We start from the raw sequence: 21,221 nt of genomic DNA on the forward strand, positions 1-21,221 counted from the left end.
TCGCTTAGTGTCTCACATCTCTGAGAACATCCTGCCTGAATCTCAGTGTGGGTTCAGAAGAGATCGCAGCACTAGTGACATGGTCTTTGTAGCCAGGCAGGTACAAGAAAAGGCCCGGGAACACCACCAGGACCTGTACATCGCCTTAATCGACCTGTCCAAGGCGTTTGACACCGTAAATCGGAATCTCCTTTGGGACTTGTTGGGAAGGCTGGGGGTTCCGCCGAAGTTCCTCAACACCCTAAAACAACTGCACGATGGAATGAAAGCTTGCGTTCGCGTTGGAGGCCAGCAATCCCCCTCTTTCAATGTGAAAGTGGGGGTCAGGCAAGGCTGTGTCCTAGCCCCTGTCATATTCAACCTCTTCCTCTCAGCAGTCACTCTCCTCTCACACCAAGCTCTGGAACCCACAGATGGCATCCACATACAGTTCCGGCTGGATGGCAGTCTTTTTAACATCTGGCGCCTCCAGGCCTTCACCAAAATCTCACAACAACACATCCTCCCGGGGGACAACGGAAACGCTACAAGGACCACATAAAGACCCTCCTGAAGTGCTGTGCTATCCAACCCTCTGCACTGGAAGACCTGGCTGCTGATCGCCACCATCAGCCATGAGGGCATCGCACACCTCCATGAGCAGACCACGGAGAGGAGAACACAGAAGTGCATACAGCGACACCAGCGTGCTGCAGGGGACCTCCCCTCATCTGAGGATTTCATCTGCCCCACATGTGGCAATTCATACGGCTCACACATTGGCCTGCATAGCCACATGCAATGGCACCGTCGCAACCCCCCTCAATAACCCACGCTTGGAGCAACGTCATCATCGAAATCGATGGACAGCCATAAGCAAGTAAGTGCATGTGCGTGCGTGCCTGACACACTGATACATTTGAAATTGCTCAACATGTGTTCCTAAGATGACTTAACTAACAGGCAAAAGCATATTGTTTGTTCCGTAACAGGAGTCTTCATGTCTCTCCATAACATAAGGTAATGTAACCACGTAATCCGGTATTTTGAAGTTACCCGCGTAAATAATCTGTACGCAGTCAGAATCACAGTAGTAGCTGGTACACACACACACTGAGACATTCGTGTTTTCACATTTTTTGTTGATTAAAAATGACCTCACCAACAAAAATGTGTGGAGGCCAACTCCACACAAGGAGAAGAATCATTGCGAGACCAAATGTCATTGCTCCATGTAAGTAATTATCATTTAACTGATCCACAGAAAATGATTAGATGAAGAAATACACCTACATGCAGTGTTGGAAAAAGTAATTAAAAAAGGACAATTAACTTGTGTACATTCATTTGAATTAAGTGTATACTATGACTTTTACTGTGTATGAATTTATCTATATTGTATTATTGTATTGTTTGCGATTGTGTAGATTATTTTGTTGAATCATGTGTTGATCAAACACAACTACATGGTAAAACGGTGATGCACGTTCACGACCAGGATCGCCTGTCCACGTTGCATTTAACATCGAGCGGCATAACAACCCGTATTAAATGTGATGTATTTTTATTCTTTACTATAGATTATTACTTAGTTAAATTATTACTTTTAATAAAATGGATTTACAATTACTGTATGTAATAAAATGGTTTTATTATTTTTTATTTCATTATTATATACATTGTTTTGTATTATAATATATTGTTTGACAATATATGTAAAGGTAAGAAGGGGGCCGGACAATATAAGCATTGCTTCTCTCTGTCCCTTCTTGAACAAAAAAAATGATGTGATTGATATTGTGTTGATGTACTGTTATTTGTACTTTTTATGTTCAAGATAAATAAAGATCAAATCAAAAAAGGTTTTCTTCAACACATCCATTCATTTCTTCACGCCGTCGTAACAACAGACACCTGTAGGTTACTGTGACTACAATTACATTTACCATACGATGTTCTGTAGGTTACTGTGACTACAATTACATTTACCATACGATGTTCTGTAGGTTACTGTGACTACAATTACATTTACCATACGACGTTCAGAAGCCTAATGTTGGGTCCATCAGTAATCAGTGCATTCTAACAGAACACACCAAACATATTTGTCAGAGGTCTGTCAAAGACTTGAAAGAAAGAAAGTAAGTTCTACTTGTTTTTTCTTTTTCATTTTCAATTGGTGTTTATTTTAAGGTGGAAATTAATACTTTACATGTCAATTAATGTTTTCCATTTTCTTGCATGTCAATCCAGGCCATATTGACAAACAGTCGAACTCAGAGCCCATATACCAAGCCAATACCCCTCATGTTAAAATGTATTGTGACAAAGGAGGTCACTAAAGTGCTCAAATGAGAGTTCTCACATAGCGTAAAGACTTGTGCAAGCCAGGCCTTACTACCAAGAACAGGGTATGCGCAGTCACTGATGGGCACACCTGTCTGAAGGTTACCCTGATTGAAGAGGTATATTAAGTTAGTTAATCAATTGCAGCATATATTGATAAGTGTTCTTGTATACATAAACCTAAATATTTTACCTATGTTTCAGCTGTTGGAAAAGGTGTCTGAAGGTGCATCTTATGCCATAAAGAATTATGGCTGCAAAGGTGATGCAATCTTCAATGAGAACTCCATGTTTTTTTTAAACGGCAGCCATTGCCACCTAGCCTGGTTAATAAACCAGACCGAATCAGCCGTTGGCAAAAAAAAGTTGCCTACCAGCGGTTTCGGTCTGGCGAGGCTCAGTAGCACGCCTCTTTCCTACAATCGAGAACAGGTCGGACCAATCGGGACACGGTATGCAATATGGGCGGGCTTTGGTACAGTGACGTTCAATGCTTGAGACCTTTGACTGACAGTAGCTCTGACCAATTGCGTCGAAGAGAAAATGTTCCCCGGGAAATGAAATCCAAGTGGAGCCAGCCCAGACTGATATACCGCGACAGTGTTGTGTGATATTAGTCTGGCTTATTAGCCAGGCTAATTGCCACCAGCACTGCCATGGAGGCAGAAGCCCACGTACTGTACGCCCTCCTGAACACCCAGTCGATCTTAAAGAGAAGAGAAAATAAATCCTGCAGCTAAAGGGTGGGGGTGTCCCAGACAGACACAGGGCGATACGACGTATCGCCCTGTGTCTGAACCATTGTCCACCACTCCTGAATGAAGTGTCTGGTGCGGGGACTCTGGTGCAACGCACAGGTCCTGGGCCTGGTGAGAGCAGGAGTGGACCTGGTGAGACGTAGGAGGGGCCCGGACAGGAGGCAACCCACAGAGCCTAGTCCTTCCATGCACCAGAAGCGTACCAGAGTAGTTCTGGAGTAGTTCCAACGGATTGTGTGGCCCTGGTTTTGCCCTATAGTGGGACTCATTGAGGGTAGCTACTGGGACATAAGGCGGGACTTGATCACCCCGGCTGGGTCACCTGAGTGAGGGGCATGATGTTGGTAGACCCGAAACCCTGTTGACCTCAGGATACATCACTGAGGATACGTCCCAGGTGCATCCATGCAATGTTTTTTTTGTTATAGTTCTTCTATTTATAGTGACTCATAGGAATAGACTATGTGACAACCAGGTATAGTCTGGTGACCACCTGAGAAACGGGTGACAGCTGGAATGTAGACGGCATGCACCCGGGTGAGCAGTATGGGTTAGCGCCCCAGCCTGTGTCCTCCTAAGGCATTATAGTGGCATTGACAAGAAGCATTCCACACCTAATTGGCCTGCAGCTGCCATCTGTGGAATTTCAAATTTCCACACAAAGCATTCATAAGTTAGGAATAAATGTTGTAATTACAATAGTATTGCACTGAATACATACAGGACACAGTGGACACATGCACAGTGTCTGTCTGTCTTGACAGTGTAGATATCAGACACTGATGGCATGAGTGATATGTTTGTGTCTTTTTATGCACATATGTCATATAGATTGCCCATATAGGGATTTCCCATAAAACTAAATAGCATATCACTTACCAAAATGGTACCACCACTCCAGATGAAGCCGGTCGATTTGATAATTTGATATATGGTGTGTGTCATACACGTGTGTGTGTGTGTGTGTGTGTGTGTGTGTGTGTGTGTGTGTGTGTGTGTGTGTGTGTGTGTGTGTGTGTGTGTGTGTGTGTGTGTGTGTGTGTGTGTGGCTAAAACTGTGAGTGGACCAACAGAACAAAAAAAGTGTATCTCCCAAACTATAATGTTCAGTGAAAACAACTGTGTGTCTCTGGCAACCACATGCATTGAACTGCCAATAGTTGTGGCTTACCATAAGAAACCACACTGACAACAAAAGCCCTTCTCACCTTGTACTGTGCCAAAGGGACAGCTTCAATAACCTGTTGTGTAAAACTTCTTTAACATGATTGCAATCATCACACATCAGGCCTAGGCCTTACTGTAATGACCTGCCATGTTCCAGGAGTTTGACGGAACAGGGATCTTTGCCTGTCATGCACAGGTGATTCTTATATTTGGAAGTTTGGGACGCATGCAAATTAAAACATGGGTCCTAGAACCACTTTACCACCTAAAACTAAGCTAGTAAATCTGCTATTTTCCCTGAAGCACCTATAATGACACATGCCCTACTATTAACAAATGAATGTAGATTCATGTTTAATTATCTGAGCTTTATTGTGCATTTTACCTGTTCTTAGCTCAGTTACTTCTTAGCAACTGTAGAATCCTTTCTTCTAAATGTCTTGTGCCCAACGGAAGCCCCTGGATGTGTGTTAAACATGAATGCTATTGTACATGCTCTACAAATCATCAACTCGGATGAACATGCTACCAGCAAGCTTCTGAATTGTAGGACATAAAATATTTAATGTGGGCGACTGAGCCAGGGTCTGGTGTGTGATGCTTCATGTTGAGTCAGTTTGCACTTTTAACAGGATGACACCTACAGAAAGATTGGGAATGCTGTAGTACAGGACTTGACATGATCACAATAGGGTTATTACACATGTTGCATCTGAAGCAGCCTTTCATTACTATGCACCTCACATGTGGAACTGTCTACAATCAATCTTAAAACTGAACTTGATTTCACTTGAACGTTTTAAAAGACTTGTAAGGACCCATTTGAGATCTAGCTGTACTTGTTCACTCTGAATTGCTTCTTATCCTGTAATGTATTTGTGTCTATATTGTATGTTACGTGTTACTGTAATCAGGGTGTTATTGAAAAAGAGAGCTTGCTCTCAACTGACTTCCTAAAGGTTAAAGAAAGAAAGAAGCGCTTCTCTCCCGTGTGGCTCCTCACTCATGTAGGGTGGTTTATAGAATGGTTTGGCAAAACACTTCCCACAAGCGTCACAAGCCTTTGTAATCTTGTTGCTGCGAGTTTGTCACACTTTATGAAGGTAGTGTGGGCCCAAAAATGGCACTGAACCAGCTCAAAAATAGTGAAAAGTACTGAAAAATATGTTTTTATTCACCTTGCAGAGTTCACATGAAAGGGTCGTTCCAACAAACAGCATACAAAAAATAAGTATATACAGCCCACTGGCCAGGTTGGCTCTATCTAGGTCTGCTCTGCACCCTGTGCAATCCTACATTGATTGCCCGGGCAGTGGCAGGTGCTCCTTATAAAGGCTAGGCCCCTCCCATGGACCAAACCAACCCTGGATTGATTCCACAATCATACCAGTGCATTCCCAATGTCCAGAGACATCACAATTCATAACATACATTTTAGTGTCACATAATACTATAAATTATCCACATAATATGATTAAAGAGTTCTTTAAACAAACCCTCCCACTGTTGGCATGTTCCCCATACCCCACAGTAGTTGCTCCCTTCAATGAAGTCAACAATCAATTATCAATCAACAAATACACAATAAATAATGTCAAACAAATCTCATTCTCTGCTAATTCAAACCCTGTTTGTTAACTTCAGTCTCAGTGGCAGGGTGAACTGCCAGAGTTTTCAGGTGAAGTTATTCAGTTAAAGTGCAGGCTTCAACGACTTCAGAGATGGCCATGAATGAATTATTACATGTAGTGTGTCAAATGGTCTCATGCCAATAATCATAATAACTTTACCAAGTTTATTTGGTAGGACATTGAGGCTGCCTGGTCAGTGGTCAACCAATTGCTCTAGTGCACATGTGACAAAGTAAAATGGTAGTCAATCCAAGAACAGAATGTGTGAGGGCTTGGTTGTGGTCACTTTGTCTTGTCTCCTCAACCCTGAGGAGCACCCTGGACCCGTTATATGTTTACCATACCCCAAACTCAGTCTACCACTCCCTTGTACATAACATATGTTGTAATAATCTTGTAATGGTGTAAAACATTTCATTGTCCCCATTAGGTGCATTAAACTAAATGTAGCCTACACACATTGATATGGCTATTTAAGCTTCATGTTGCTTGTTACCTTATATATGTATAACGCTATAACGCTCTTTTCTCTCAACTTTGAATATTCTTCATAAATTGATATGGGCTATTACAGTGTAATAATCTAAATTCCATGCATACTTTTGCACGCTGAAACACTGCATTTGGGATATTTCTGTATCCCTGGCTTAAACCATTCTAAAATAATTTTCAACACAAAAATCAACTGAAAGACAAATACATTTAATGGTAAACAATGAAAAATAACCAAAGGGGAGCAACAATTAACACAATAATATTAAATAATCAAACACAAAATATATATATATATATATATAAAAAATAATAATACATCGCATGGATGCACCTGGGACGTATCCTCAGTGATGTATCCCAAGGTCATCAGGGTTTCTGGTCTCCCAACATCATACCCCTCACTCAGGTGACCCAGCCGGGGTGATCAAGTCCCGACTTACGTCCCAGTAGCTACCCTCGATCAGTCCCATTAGGGAAAAACCAGGGCCACACAAGCCGTTCCTCCTAAACTACTCTGCCGGGACTGGGAGGTACCATTCTGGCGCATGGAAGGACTATAGGCTCTGTGGGTTGACTCCTGTCCGGGCCCCTCCTACGTCTCACCAGGTCCACTCCTGCTCTCACCAGGCCCAGGCCCTGACATGCAGTAAAGGCCGTCGAGATCTGGAGTCGAACCCGCAGCACACTGCCAGACTGGATTACCAGCCAAGGTGCCTGGACGGCTATGGTTATGTTGATGGTTACTCAGAATATTATCTAATCTATCAAACATCTGGATTAAATGGCTACCGACTATGTAAGGGATAATGTCTGTCTAGGTGGTCGTTGTTGGGAGATAATTCACAGACCGAGTGATTAACCACTGACACGAGTGAATTATATCCCAACCCACTAAATTCAGCGATTGACCAAGCAGAACCAAGCATTCAACCAAGCCGTGTAATAAAGACAAGATAAATAACCTATTTATCTTAACCATTAAGACATGAACTGGCATAGGAAGCCACAAATCAATTGATTGATCATTATAATAAACAATAAACATGCAGCTGTGAAAATGCACATGGCCCACCCATCTGATGACATAATAGTGTCTTTAGAATTGAACTCATAGAAAGAAGTCCAAATGGTTTAAGGACTGACCTTTGACAGCTGTCAGCAGTGAGGATGCTGCCTTCAGCTTCTTTGCAGGGGCAGCGCTGTTCTGCTCTGATTTTCTCTTTGTGGATCCTGGATCTGAAAGACAGATAAAGCATTGTAAAAAAAAATCAGCAACTGAAAACTGCATTTTAAGGTGTATTAAAAATAGTTTTAAATCCTTCCCTTTATTATAAAATAAAATATTTAGGCCAGGGGCAGGATCAATACATTCTGTCCTTATTGGTTTTCCTTGCCATTTAAGATTGAAATTGAATAAAAGTGTGAGATTGAAATTGAATAAAAGTGTAGACCATTTAACACATGTTCTATTCATTTGCTAATACAACTGAAATTAAGGATACCGTTTGTTTCTGTACAAGAAATTAAAATTAATTTATCTGAATACTTACCATCCATAGTCAGTACCCCTACAGTTGCGGTTTCTGGAGCTGAAGAATAAAAAAAATCAGAAATAAATTGAAGAAGAGAATGGTAACACAGTAGGGCTTATAAGAAGTTCCCAGATACAAATAAACGATTCGAGAGCAATCTCTCTACACCACAGAACAGGGTTCAAGTGGTTAAATGAACATACCTGTATATACAAAGTTCTCCAACGCCTGTAATCTGTCCTCATCCCCCAGTTCCTCAAAATTAGGAAGTGGACCTATTCCAGATAATACAAAATATATAATACAATACAATACAAAAATATTTTATTGATCAAGAAATGTTTACTTATACTCAATACTAACCATCCATATCTGAGCTTTCCTCATTTGAAGAACACTGGCCAGCTGGAAAAAGAAAAATCGGAGTATTGATTTTGAATTTATAATCAGTACAAAAGGCGACAATGTACGTGCCAACATGTTGGCACGAACATGACTTTGTGCCAAATGCCAACACTACGTTTTTAAGAGTTATACTTATATCATATCATTCTCATACATGAGAAAGACCATAATACTGGTCAAAACGTTGTATGTCCTGGCTGTGTTCTGGCTGTGTTTGTGAAAAATTATCTGGAGCATTACAAAGTGAGTTGTGAGCCCTTGCTTTCGTCTATGTTATCTGTTAGTTTAACAAATGATCTACAAGCTCACAAAGTGTCGATGTGGATCAGCTGGCTATTTTAAGTATTCTAAAAGGTTTTTCCAACATAGTAGAACGTGTAGAGATAAGGTAAAAAATAGGGACCATGGTATTCATATTGAATTATCCTTATGAGCCAACTGTCGATATGGATCACACAAGCTCCCAATCGCAGACAGCTTCTCTCCCACCTCTGCACTTTGAATGTTTGGAAATATGAAGCTGTACACGCTGCTCTAGACCTATGCAGCCACCCACATACCCCATATTTTAGTTTAGTTTAGTTATGTGTTTGCAATGAAAGATGAACACTAGGACACAGAGGCCTATATTAAACTAAGCAGTCACTGGAAAAGCCAGAAGCTCATAATGCATTTTTACTCAACATCAGTGTATAATGCTTCTGTACCAGTATAGGCATGTTAAATTACTTTTTAGGACTGACCATCCTCAGTGCTTTCCATATCTACAGACTTATAAGTACTTCATCTGCTTACAGCAGCAGATGCTTCGTTACACAGCAAAATGTTAACATAACTAAATCAAACATTCAACTTAGTATACTGTAGAGTAGACCATGATAAATCCCTACATAAAGATTGACCGTTGACAGGTGTGGGCACTGCCATAGGAGAATCAGGAGTCTCTATGGGCTCCTCTGCACACTGGTTTACTACAAAGACAAAATAAAAAGAATGTCCCCACTGCAATATAGGTTTAGACTTTTACCACTGATGCAGAAATAAGTCTTACACTGACACAAAAACAAGTCAACTAAAACACAACATACAAAATACTGAAATAGCAATGTCTCCTCAGCAAGTAAAACCTACTTGACAAGTTCTTACTTCTTTCTAGTTTTGCAGCGTGACAGTACTGTATGCCCATGATAAACATTCTGTGAAATGTGTACCCTGAGGATATGGCAGTACTATAGTTTGTTTCAGGGTTGAAGTTTATGATGTCTAGAATTTTCAAGATCACTTACCTAGTTCAAAATAAATAGCAGCATTTACAATTCCCCTCAGCTGTTCAACGCCATAATGGTTTGCCTTCCTGAGGTCTATGCCAGCAGGAAGCCCTTTCACAGCCAATATCTCCTTTGCTTTTTGGTAGGGTAGCAAGCCCTTACCCCCAGCGTCCTCTAAATGACACAGATACCATAAAAAAATGTAAACATACACAATATTTTGCATATAAACAATGGCAGATAATCACTCAGACGATGATATAATGACTCTGTGATTGTTGACTGCATTCAAACAGTCTTCTCCATAAATAAATGAAATAAGTGAGGGACGCTCTTATCATCATCATCACATTCCAGACAATCACTGTTGGTGTCCTCACTTTTTATCGTCACTTTGTAAGCCCTCAGCCAATAAAATCATCACTATGGGGTACACACAGACACACAAAGCTGGGCATAGGAGGGCCCTTAAAAAACAATAACTAGCACCAAAATACAAAACAATACAGATTGGTTAAAATTCTTACTTTATAAAGGGGTACTTCACTCAGATACAACTTCATCAGTTTATAAACTTTGGCATCTTGCCATGCATGTGTGGCTCAACGAGAGCTCATTAATCGCTGAACTAGAACTAGTTTAGAGGAGCTATTTTCTTATGCTGTGGTTATTTTGAGATACTGTACTGTACTGAGATACTGACACAAAAGTTAAATAATAATAATTATAAGCTGAATTTGGAGCTTTCACTTTCAACAAGTTTGATCCCTGATTGCTTGCAATGCATTAAACACATTAGACACCCATACATAAAGCCCATTAAGCCCATCTCAGGATAGGTAAAAGATTAATTCAAAGTCGTATTGAGACATACTTACTGTATTTTTGTCTGAAAAGTTCAGTCACTTTCTTAGTGAGCTCACTCTTCTGAGCTTTTGAGCTCGAAGGCTGTGGAGGAGCCGAAAATCTATCTCCTAGGAAATGCAATGGAGAAGAAAGACAAAAATAAGAAATGAACCAACTCCCTCATCATTTTTGGTTAATATGTGTGAATGTATATCTCTACCAACCTTTACAATATACTGCAAAATCATCGCGAGTTGAGGAACGCCATGCCTCCCTTCGTAGTGCTCGTGTACACCTCCAGGGCTTTATTCTGCCGGTCAAAGGCCAGCACGACCACCTCCACACCCACAGCATTCAGCCCGGACACCTTTAATGAAATCACATGAAATCATAACAAAATATCAAATATAGCAAAATGGCTTAAAACATGTTACACAGATTGAGGTTACGGAGAACCTTAGCATGCGTTTGAAATAACCCCTGGCTTATAATAAATTGTTTGTATTACGTGTAAGATTTAAACATTGGTAAAACTATTTTCTGCATAGGTTTTCACAGAATATGAATGGTGGGGTTTAAATGGTTAATCGATATCTGAAAACTACTTTCTGATTATATTCAACTATTGTCTATTATTTAGGGAGGAATTAATGTTAAAGTTAGTGATGGCATACAAAGTACAGCATAAATAAAAACTATTGGCTCTGTGCCTAACTACAGTACCACGTTTTCAGAAGGTTACATATCTGTTTTATGCTCAGATGCATTTACCCATAATTTAGTTGCATTGACTCAGGAGCATATTTGAACTGGAAACACATATGACACTTTCATGTGTTTTCCAGTTCAAAACGCACACACAGAATTCTAAAAAGAGTTGATTGAGCCCACAGACATGGACGTGTGTTGACCTACGTCCCCGGCCTACGCCTCCCACAAACCATGTTAGCAGGTAATTAAATTCATAGTGGTTAGAGTTAGGATTAAGATTAAGGGTATTAGTTATAGTTTCTGTGAGGTTAGGTTTCTGGTTTAAGGACTTCAGTGTTTAGTACGATACAAATGCATGTATAAGTACAGAACAAAGAATGTTTGCTTTCACCATATTTGTTGAATTAGAGTCTGGGCAATTATGTGTTAGTCCTACTAGAATTACAGAAAGTTTTAAATCTTATATTTAGACAGTGCCGATTCTGGCCTCCAAGGGGCCCTAAGCATGATTGTAGCAAGGGGGCCCCTCATGAAAAAATGGGGGGTTTTGAAACTTTAAGTAGACAAACGTCTAAGGTATAAACATTGTCTGTCTGTCTGTCTGTCTGTCTGTCTGTCTGTCTGTCTGTCTGTCTGTCTGTCTGTCTGTCTGTCTGTCTGTCTGTCTGTCTGTCTGTCTCAGCCAGAGACTGGGTAATACATATGAGCCGTGTAAGGACATCTCGCCATCTCTTTCTTTCAGCCTCCAAAAGTGTCATTTGAATATGGTCAAGCGTCTGTCCACGACGTAGGCGTAGATCAAGTTCTCTCCACTTAATCATACTACTTGTGTGTTCAGAACTACCCTCATGGCTTTGCAGAACAGCATTGATATTTGACCAGTCATTCACGCCCTGCTTTATTATGTTGTAGTCTTTTGTAGAAAAGAGCTTACAGCAAAAACAATACACAGCATTTTTTTTTGTGGAGTATGAAAGCCAACTCCTGATCACCTGTTCCCCATTTGCCAGCCGTCTCTGTGATAAGCCTTTATGGAAAGCTCTTTTTGGCTCTTTTTCGTCTCTGGGGTAAGAAAAATCTGGTCCTGGATTGAATGGACCACTGCGCACTAACTCAGTCCTCATAACATCCGTTAAGACTGGGGGCCAATCTGCTGGGTCAGTTGGTGGAGCAACAACTGGTCTGCTTAGATCTGATGCAGTGGCCGTGGCTGCCTCTACACTCACATCTGCCTCTGCCTCTTCACTCACATCAGACTCTGCCTCTTCAAGTTCACTCACATCAGACTCTGCCTCCACTCTCACATCAGACTCTGCCTCTTCAAGTTCACTCACATCAGACTCTGCCTCCACTCTCACATCAGACTCTGCCTCTTCAAGTTCACTCACATCAGACTCTGCCTCCACTGAGTCCACTCTCACATCAGACTCTGCCTCTTCAAGTTCACTCACATCAGACTCTGCCTCCACTCTCACATCAGACTCTGCCTCTTCAAGTTCACTCACATCAGACTCTGCCTCCACTCTCACATCAGACACTGCCTCTTCACTCACATCAGACTGTGCCTCTACACTCTGTGCTGCTGTGCACCTCTGGTTGTGCTGGTAGAGGTACTGGCTGTGGCTGCCCCTACATCGCTCAAATCTGAATCACTTGTATCTGATGCAGGCTGTGTTGTGGCTTTAGTCACAAACTTAAGCATAGCCCCTGGAAATTATAGATACAAACACAAGGATAAAAAAAAGAAAATTATATATAACTCAATTGTATATATATATATACACACCCCCCCCCCCCCCACACACACACACACACACACACACACACACACTTATTCAAATTCTTAATTATTCCTTTGCAATTTAAATTATTTATATTTCAATACTGAGCAACAACAACAAAACTACGAATTTGATGCGTTTAATAAGAGCACAAATCAGACTGCACAGCTAGTCACAGAGTGAGACTACAGCGAGTCACCACTCACTCTTTATCATGACATGGTCCATGTCATGATAAAAGAGATGATTATTGATTACAAACTGCAGCAAGCAGCAGCAGTACTATCCTAGCCACCAGCGTGGCTCAGCCTGTAAACACAACAACAACAAACCGCAACATTCACAGGACAGGACACTGCAAGTCAGTCTGCAAGTTGGCATGTTTATTTACCTGATTGCTCTTTCCGCAGTTCATCCTTACGCTTTTTCTTTAACTTTTTATCATTTCCTGAAGGATAAAGACGCTTCATGATTGAAGATGAGTTCCGTGAGATCTGTGTTGTTGTTGTTGTTGTTGTCTTTTATATGCTACTCTCCCGTCCGTCCGAAACGACACCGAAGCAAAATAACACTTTGAAAGGGGGGCGTTTCCGCGTGGTGGAAATGTCTACTACGATAGGCCTGTCCTTGATTCTGATCACTAAGGTACGCTGTTGGCGGAAGATTTCACCATTCTGAGCAGCGTTACACTCACTGCGCAAATAACGTAAAAAGGCCCCCACGGCTCCGCCCGCCCTGTGCTCACCGTTCCTTGCGTAACGTCGGTACGCAAATAACGTAGCACGCTCTTTGCCGACTTTGCGCAGGGCGAGCAGGGGCCTTTTGTGAATTCGGGGGCGGCGGGGGCCCTACGCAGCCTGCGTAGTCTGCGTTTAGGAAGAATCGCCTCTGTATTTAGATTTAGTCTGGCACTGAAGTGCCGGTCACAGTGTACTTGCCAACCACAGCGCGTATCGGTTAAAGCCTAGTAGTTAGGTAAAATTAGCTTAAGTTGTGGCAAATCTGCAAAAAGAAATGCTTACCACTAGCTTTCTTCACAGATGTGTTCATAAAGGTGTCTACTATCACAGAAAAATGTGTTCCAACGAAACTCCCTAGGGAAACTTTGTGACAGCTGCTGAAAGTTGGGGTACCTTTATAAACCAATATAAGGCAAACAATTACAAATTTCATTATACTTTAAGCAGCATGTGACATGTCAAACGAGGGGGTTTTCATGATGCTGAATCCATTCCAAGCATTCGTTTTGCACGAAAATACTCATTGGGCTAAATTCGGCCATAGCCACTTGGCCAAATGTACTGACCTCATCACATTTGTGATGACGGCATTTTTAGTGTTTTTTATGCAAAACTAATGCTTGCAATGGATTCAGAATCTTGAAACCCCCCTAGTTTGACATGTCACATGCTACTTGAAGTATAATGATAATTCAATGGAAATGTAAGGCCTAAAACAAAAAAATGCTTTGCAGAGCCAAGGATTAAATATTAAATATTTCTGAAACCCAATGTTGCATGCATGACATTATTGTGATGATGTCATGATTTAGGACATTTTTAAAATCCAAGGTTTCTGCCCCAGGCTCTTTTCAAAGCAAGTCCTAGCCTATTCAAAGAATTTATATTTCCCCAGACGTATCAGTAAGCAGACATCTCTTATGTTCCTCCCAAACCTCTAAGTCGATCTGCTTCAGGTGTTTAGTGATTTTCCGCTGCCTGTCTGCAGGGCTAAGGGGTATTCCGGGCTGTGCAGCATTTACAGCCACAGCCCTCTGCTGGTACAGTCCCTTTGTGGCATCATCTAAGGATGACCACTTAGACACTGCATCTATCATACTATTGCTATTGCCTGCGAATGGAGGGAAAGGGCACATTTTTGGATGATTATGGAGTGTTAGTTCACATGTTAGTACATGTTAGTTTGACATATAGAAGCACAACAGTTGAGTCTCAATATAATGTAGATTTGAACACAGACAAGGTAACTAAGAAATATAAGCAAGGCAACATTACAGGAAACAGTTCAATTTTCTTATCAATACAATGATTGAATGAAGTGCCTATGGCCAAAGTAAAAGGCTGGGCAATTTACGGTGTCTCACTACAGTTACTCTAGATATAATATTCTAAATACTGTAATATTCTAATATGGGATAAGTGCCATCTTCCTGGTTTAAAATGCTGTATTGATTGAATTTATTTACACAATTTATTTCATATATTAAGATTCACATTAATAACAAATACTGACATATTATTTGGTTTTATTGCGCGGCCCTACACGACAAGTTGTGCATCTTACATTTTCAACAAAGGAAAACTGACAACACACATAAGCAAGCAGTGCAATATGTGTACTAATACTAGTAATTAATACAAATTAAACAAGCATACTTCTTAATCAATTAAATAGTTCTGAAATGAAGACAAAGCATTATTTCTCAATCCCTACGAATAATCCCTAAAAAGTGAACAATAATTCTAAAAGGTTTATGCCATGATATGCTGCCTGCAATACACCCGACAGTTAAAAGGCTTATTGTCTCACCAGTGTGTAGTTCCTCCCCAAGAAAAAGGTTGTAGCCGGAGCTGCCTTTTGTGAAAAGCAACTTGTGCTTTGGAGGCTTTGGGGAACCTGGTGTTGGAGGTCTTAGGACCCTTTTGTAATTTCGGATCCAGTTCTGAAAAGACACAAAACGTAATTAAATAAATTAATACTGATAATGACTCCAAATCAAATACACCACAGGTGAAACGGTGAGGTTACACAAAGTGAATCTGAAGAAAGTGGAGGATTTTAAGTATTTAGGGTCAATATTTGAGAACAATGGCGTATGGAAAAGAGGTGAAGAAATGGGTGCAAGCAGTTGGAATGGGTGGAAAAGTGGAGCTTATCAGCAACAATGAATGGCAAAGTGTACAAGACGGTGGTGCGATCCAGGGTAATGAGGTTAGAACTGCCAGGCAGGAGGTGTAGAGGAAATCCAAAATTGAGATTTATTGACGTAGTCAGTTGCAGTTGACTGGATAATGAGAAAAGACACAGAACAAAGAAATAATGGAATTCAGTGGATTTTGTAGACACCGCTAGATGACTTTGAAGATGACATGGGATTACTCTCACATAGTACCAAGAAATAATAATTTAAAAAAAACACTCGCAGAGACTTCCTCACAAGTAGGACTCTTCATCCACAAGGGAGAAACTAAATTCTTGAGGATAAATAGCACCAGCACTGAGCCAATCATTCTAGGGGATGGCACGCTAGAAGAAGTACAGTCCTTCACCTACTTGGGGAGTATCATCAGCAACCAGGGTGGTGCGGATGCAGACACGAAAGCTAGATAGGCAAGGCAAGAACATTATTCCTACTTCTCAATAACATCTGGCGCACTAGAGAGATACAGCAACAAACAAAAATAGAGGGGCAAAAATAGGGGCAAAGACATGGATAACTAGAACACAACAATAAAGTGCAAACCTTCATCAATAAATATCTCAAAAGAATCCTCTGGCCAGACAAGATCAGCAATAAGGACCTACAAAGACCAAACAACTACCAGCAATTGGGCAAAGAAGATGGAGTTGGATTGGGCACACACTACGCAAACCAACGTCAAACACCACCAGACAGGCTCTGACTTGGAACCCTCAAAGGAAGAGAAACAGAGGGTGGCCGAAAAAACACCTAGCGCCGGGATCTCCAGGCATAGCACAGAACGCAGGAGGTCTCTTGTTGACAGCCTATACCCTGGAAAGGGTGTCAGGGGAAAATAATTAAGAAAGAGGACAAGAGGGGTGGAGGATAGGGTGAAAAGGAGGCAGATGATTCCATGCGGTGACCGCTGAAAGGGGACAGCCAAAAGGATATAAAGAAGAAGATGCTAGCACTCAATAACCTTTTCACAAGATTTATTTACCTCTGACGAACAGACAGCAAAGGCCAAATGGGCCTTACTCAGCATCGTGACAAGACAACAGGAAGACAACAGCCAAAATTAAAAATAAACAAATAAATAAATAAATAAGAAGACCGTTGGGAATGCAGAATTTATATGTACACATTAATGTTATCTAATGTAGCCTAAGGAAACTTACTTTTATAATGCCAACCTCCAACCCAGTCCTCTGAGCTGCATCCTGCAGTAAAGTGGCTGAAGCACTAGTCATGCCAGCTTGAAAGCAGGCCGTTAAGACCACTTTCTGCTCCTCTGAAATGGAGGATGTAAATATGTTTTCAATGTAATGAGTCCCTGGATGCAGGGATGGTCTTTTAGATGAGTCCCAGGGACATTTTATGAGTCCCACTTCAACGAGTCATATTTTGCAAATTGCAGCATTTAACTCCCATTTCATTTTATATGGTTATAATGTGGTTATATTCATGTAGAAAACAGAAGAAGAAATTCTTATTACAATTAAAGTTAGCAAAATATAGCGGGTTTTTTATGTGTATTATTTTTTACTGTACATGCCGAGTACAGTAGTGCATCCCGTGGATGCAGAGGTAGTTTTATTCCATCCCTTAACTATAAACTGCGTTTTGGGACGCAAAATGCACCCTATTTTAATCTCTGGTCTATTCCCATTACACTTTCATGGCATTACAGGTAATACATATTACTATATACATAATGCCAGAGATCTTACCTTTTCCTGCCATATCGGGTCTGAAAAATAGGAAAAAGATGCTTAGATTACATGATTGTTTGTATTGATGGTATTACAATACCAAGTATAATTAAGCCATTTCCTCTGTTTAATCACTGAACAGTTACAGTAAATACACTGACTGAACAGTAAAAGGAAAGCATAACTAGGGTTTCTTGTTGGTTCAAAATGGAACAAACTCTGTAGTTCAGTGGTTCCCAAAGTGTGGTCCGGGGACCCCCATGGGTCCTTGAGGGCATTCCGGGGGTCCCCAGCTAAATGATAGTTAGGAACAAAATGGACCCTTATGGGTCGTAACTCTGAGAGTGTACAAATTGAACCAAATGGACCCGTTCCATTTGTACACTCTCAAGAGTTACATCAACATTGATTTTACAATATAAATTGGGGGTCAGAGATAGACATGCCATTAAATGGGGGTCCGTAGACTGGGGGTCCTGGAAATTAAACAGGTTGAGAATCACTGCTAGAGCCTTCTCTCATGGGGGTCCTTGGCATATCTTTTCAAATGGGGGTCCGCGGGCAAATTAATGTCAATTTGGGGGTCCTTGACATGAAAAGGTTTGGGAACCACTGCTGTAGTTCACTGCAGAAATAACTCTTGTGCATTTTGTACCATTTGTACTCTCAGCATTATGGGGTCTTTGGAATTAAAAGAAGTTTGATTCTGGTTTAGAATCAAACGTTTAGCTTAATTAGCTCACACTACAACAAAACAATGTAAAGCTAAAAATCTTGTGGAAATACACTAGACTACATAGACAAACTACATTCTCACATTTAACTTAAATTACATCAAACAAATCCAATATTTAACAATAAATGTGTACCTACTGAAAGCCTGGAGAGTGGAGACGCGACGTTAAGCAAATAGTTTTGTTAATTTGTTATCGGTTGCTTGCTTCCTGGTGCTGCTATCAGGATAGGCCACTGCGCATGCGCAACATCATATTTCCACCAATTACAATCGTACAATTATTTAGATAATAAATCAGATAACTGTGTATCTTCATGTTATGTACGTGGATTGTGTTGGTTTAATTGTGATGCGATACCATTTGGGACGTAAATGCGACATTTGCTCACTTCAACAATGGGATCATCCCTGTGGAGTATGGGGGCGTTGCTAATAGCAACCTCGGTGCACTTCTGTTAAAAATAATGAATGAATAACCAATAAATAACGACAAATCTAGACATCATACATTTACAGAAATGAGTCTGAAGGCATAAAATACATTCTCAATAGGAAAATAATCAAAACAAGGTTTATAATGCAGGAACTTTATTAATTCAGTTTAGTAATGTTTATTTGCGGTGAAAAGAAGCCAATGGTCACGTGACGAGACGCGGTAGACGCCACGGCTGCATTGAAAGGAATGATCACCTACTGAGCTCCAGTAGCTGCATGCGATGCATTAAACTGCACAGATCAACCTACACAATAGGAAGGAATCAACCTACTGAGCACCTGAGTAGACGGGTAGACGTCTACTCAGTCTATTGAAAGCCCTGATTGCACCTGATTTTCCCCGTTTCAATACACTGATTCCATTCGAAGCGGGTGCACCAGCCAAGTCTATGGACTGTTTGTTTAGTGCACTAAAAGCAGTGAGGCAGCCACAGTGGGCACATGTTTTAAGTTAAAGCACTTTATTCCCGAATCCCCATATTGTTCCTGATGAAAAAGTAAACATGTTCTCATACTTTATCTAAAGCATCTGTGTTGCTTTAAATAATTATATTATCAGTATTACATGAATGTGAATCAGTGAATGTATTTTTTTGCACTGGCAAGTGGCATAGTAATGGCATCTTCTTAATTAGCCTATTTGTTTTCTATGATCTCATCAGGGAATTGATGTTATTAATATATCTTGCTCAAGCTTTGTACTGATTGATAAGATCATAGACAAAATCTGACAGATGCTTATTTACTCAATGTTCATATCTTGCTCAATACTGAGTGTAGATTTGTACTGATTGACTCAAGTATAGTTAGTATAACCTTGTATCCCCACCCCCCACAAAATGTGTCTAGCACCACTAAATAAAACCCATATTCTATGGTGTGCGTGCATGCACCTGCGCGCACACCGCAAGTGCCCTTTTCAAATTTCGGCCCCTGCCCCTCCAAATCCATGTGCACGTCCCTGAATTTGAGCTAATGGCACAGTTTTTTCTGTACATGCATTGTACAGTTGGGCGTGGGGGAGCTCACACTGTACTTTGTCTATTATGCCGTTTTGCCTGGTAGTCTGCTAAAAAACATCAATGAGTTTAATATAAATCAAAAGTGTCTATAGTACCTCTAGTCTAGAACAAAAGCCACATCAAATATGATGTAAAATCTTAAGTAAAAATAAACTTTACATTTTTCTACATTTAATTTGTGTACTTCTCATTCAGTCATTCAGACACTTGGAAAAGAGTATAGGCTATTTTTTGATTGCTTTAATACTTTATTAACCAAGTATTAGCCAAGCACCTATAGGGCCTATAGGCTTGTTTCCATTGTGGTCCTCTGTATGATATCGGAATCGGTCACAATCGGTATCGGCAGATATGACCCTGCAAATAATCGGATATCGGTCATCATTTCATAATCGTGCACCGCTATTTGTTGACAGTCTGTCGTTGTTCCTGTCTATTAATATTCATAGTGTGACAACATGTCCACAATAAGAACTATGTTGGATCCAATCGGAACACACGTTATTATGCATGTATAAACAAACAATGCAATTTACAGCTAAACATTTCTCTCAAGAATGTTTCTGAATACATTTGAAGCGATAAACAGACACTGAACTCACTGACCGGATATTGATTCTATTTCACTTCCCGTTGATTTCTGAGGCGCGTTGCACTGGACTCACCTGGCATAAACTAATGGAATTCTTTCATTACTGTAAGCAATTAAATCCACCTTCATTTAGTTTTTACTCATGGGTCAATTCCCATTAATTATCCTAACATCTAACATCAGTTATTATGGTGGTACTTGGAGAGACAAATATTTTCTGAGGTGGTACTTCAGTATAAAAAGGTTGGGAACCAATGGCCTAATGGACTACTTTCATTACCGTAAGCAATGCAATCCTTTGTTTCATTTGTACTTTTGGATCATTTTGGTAATTTATTGTATACGTAAATAGTATATTGGGTCGCCAACTGAATAAGGAATAAGGAATCGTCCCTTGTTTGGAAACAACAATAAGACACACTTTGTTATTTGTAAACTAAAATACATGTCCATTATTGAACTGATAGGAGACACACTTTGTTCCTTATTTGTAAACTAAAATACACGTCCATTATTGAACCAATTGATGGAATCAATCAATGACACATCCTTCAAAATCAGTTCAGCTCATATATATAAACATAGAATACAGGTTGTTAAAATACATTCATATACATACATATAGTAGAATACAGGTTGTTAAAATACATTCGTATATAAACATATAGTAGAATACAGCTTGTTAAAATTAATTCATATACACACTATAATACAGCTTGTTATTTATCCTCTTAAACCCTCTAGACTTACTAAACTGGACCTGAGTTGTCTCTGTACTTGGACCGCTTTTTTTCTGTCTACACCAAATGTTGCCAAAAATAG

At 40.4% G+C, this 21,221-nt stretch overlaps 1 protein-coding gene across 1 annotated transcript; it reads right to left on the bottom strand.

The window, feature by feature from the left end:
* Positions 1-562: 562 nt before the first annotated feature.
* LOC306927188 (uncharacterized protein) lies at positions 563-16,861 on the bottom strand (the record flags this gene model as incomplete). The annotated part of the gene is made up of 10 exons (XM_079506875.1): positions 16,843-16,861; positions 15,470-15,602; positions 10,652-10,794; positions 10,460-10,555; positions 8,272-8,313; positions 8,112-8,183; positions 7,927-7,965; positions 7,520-7,612; positions 2,345-2,376; positions 563-631 (listed from the first exon to the last, which is right to left on the bottom strand). The coding sequence occupies exons 3-10, from the start codon at positions 10,779-10,781 to the stop codon at positions 563-565; spliced, it is 573 nt and encodes a 190-aa protein (XP_079363001.1). The 5' UTR covers positions 10,782-10,794; positions 15,470-15,602; positions 16,843-16,861.
* Positions 16,862-21,221: the final 4,360 nt, after the last annotated feature.

Source organism: Electrona antarctica, assembly GCF_951216825.1.
Source record: "Electrona antarctica genome assembly, chromosome: 1".
NCBI classification, from domain to species: domain Eukaryota; kingdom Metazoa; phylum Chordata; class Actinopteri; order Myctophiformes; family Myctophidae; genus Electrona; species Electrona antarctica.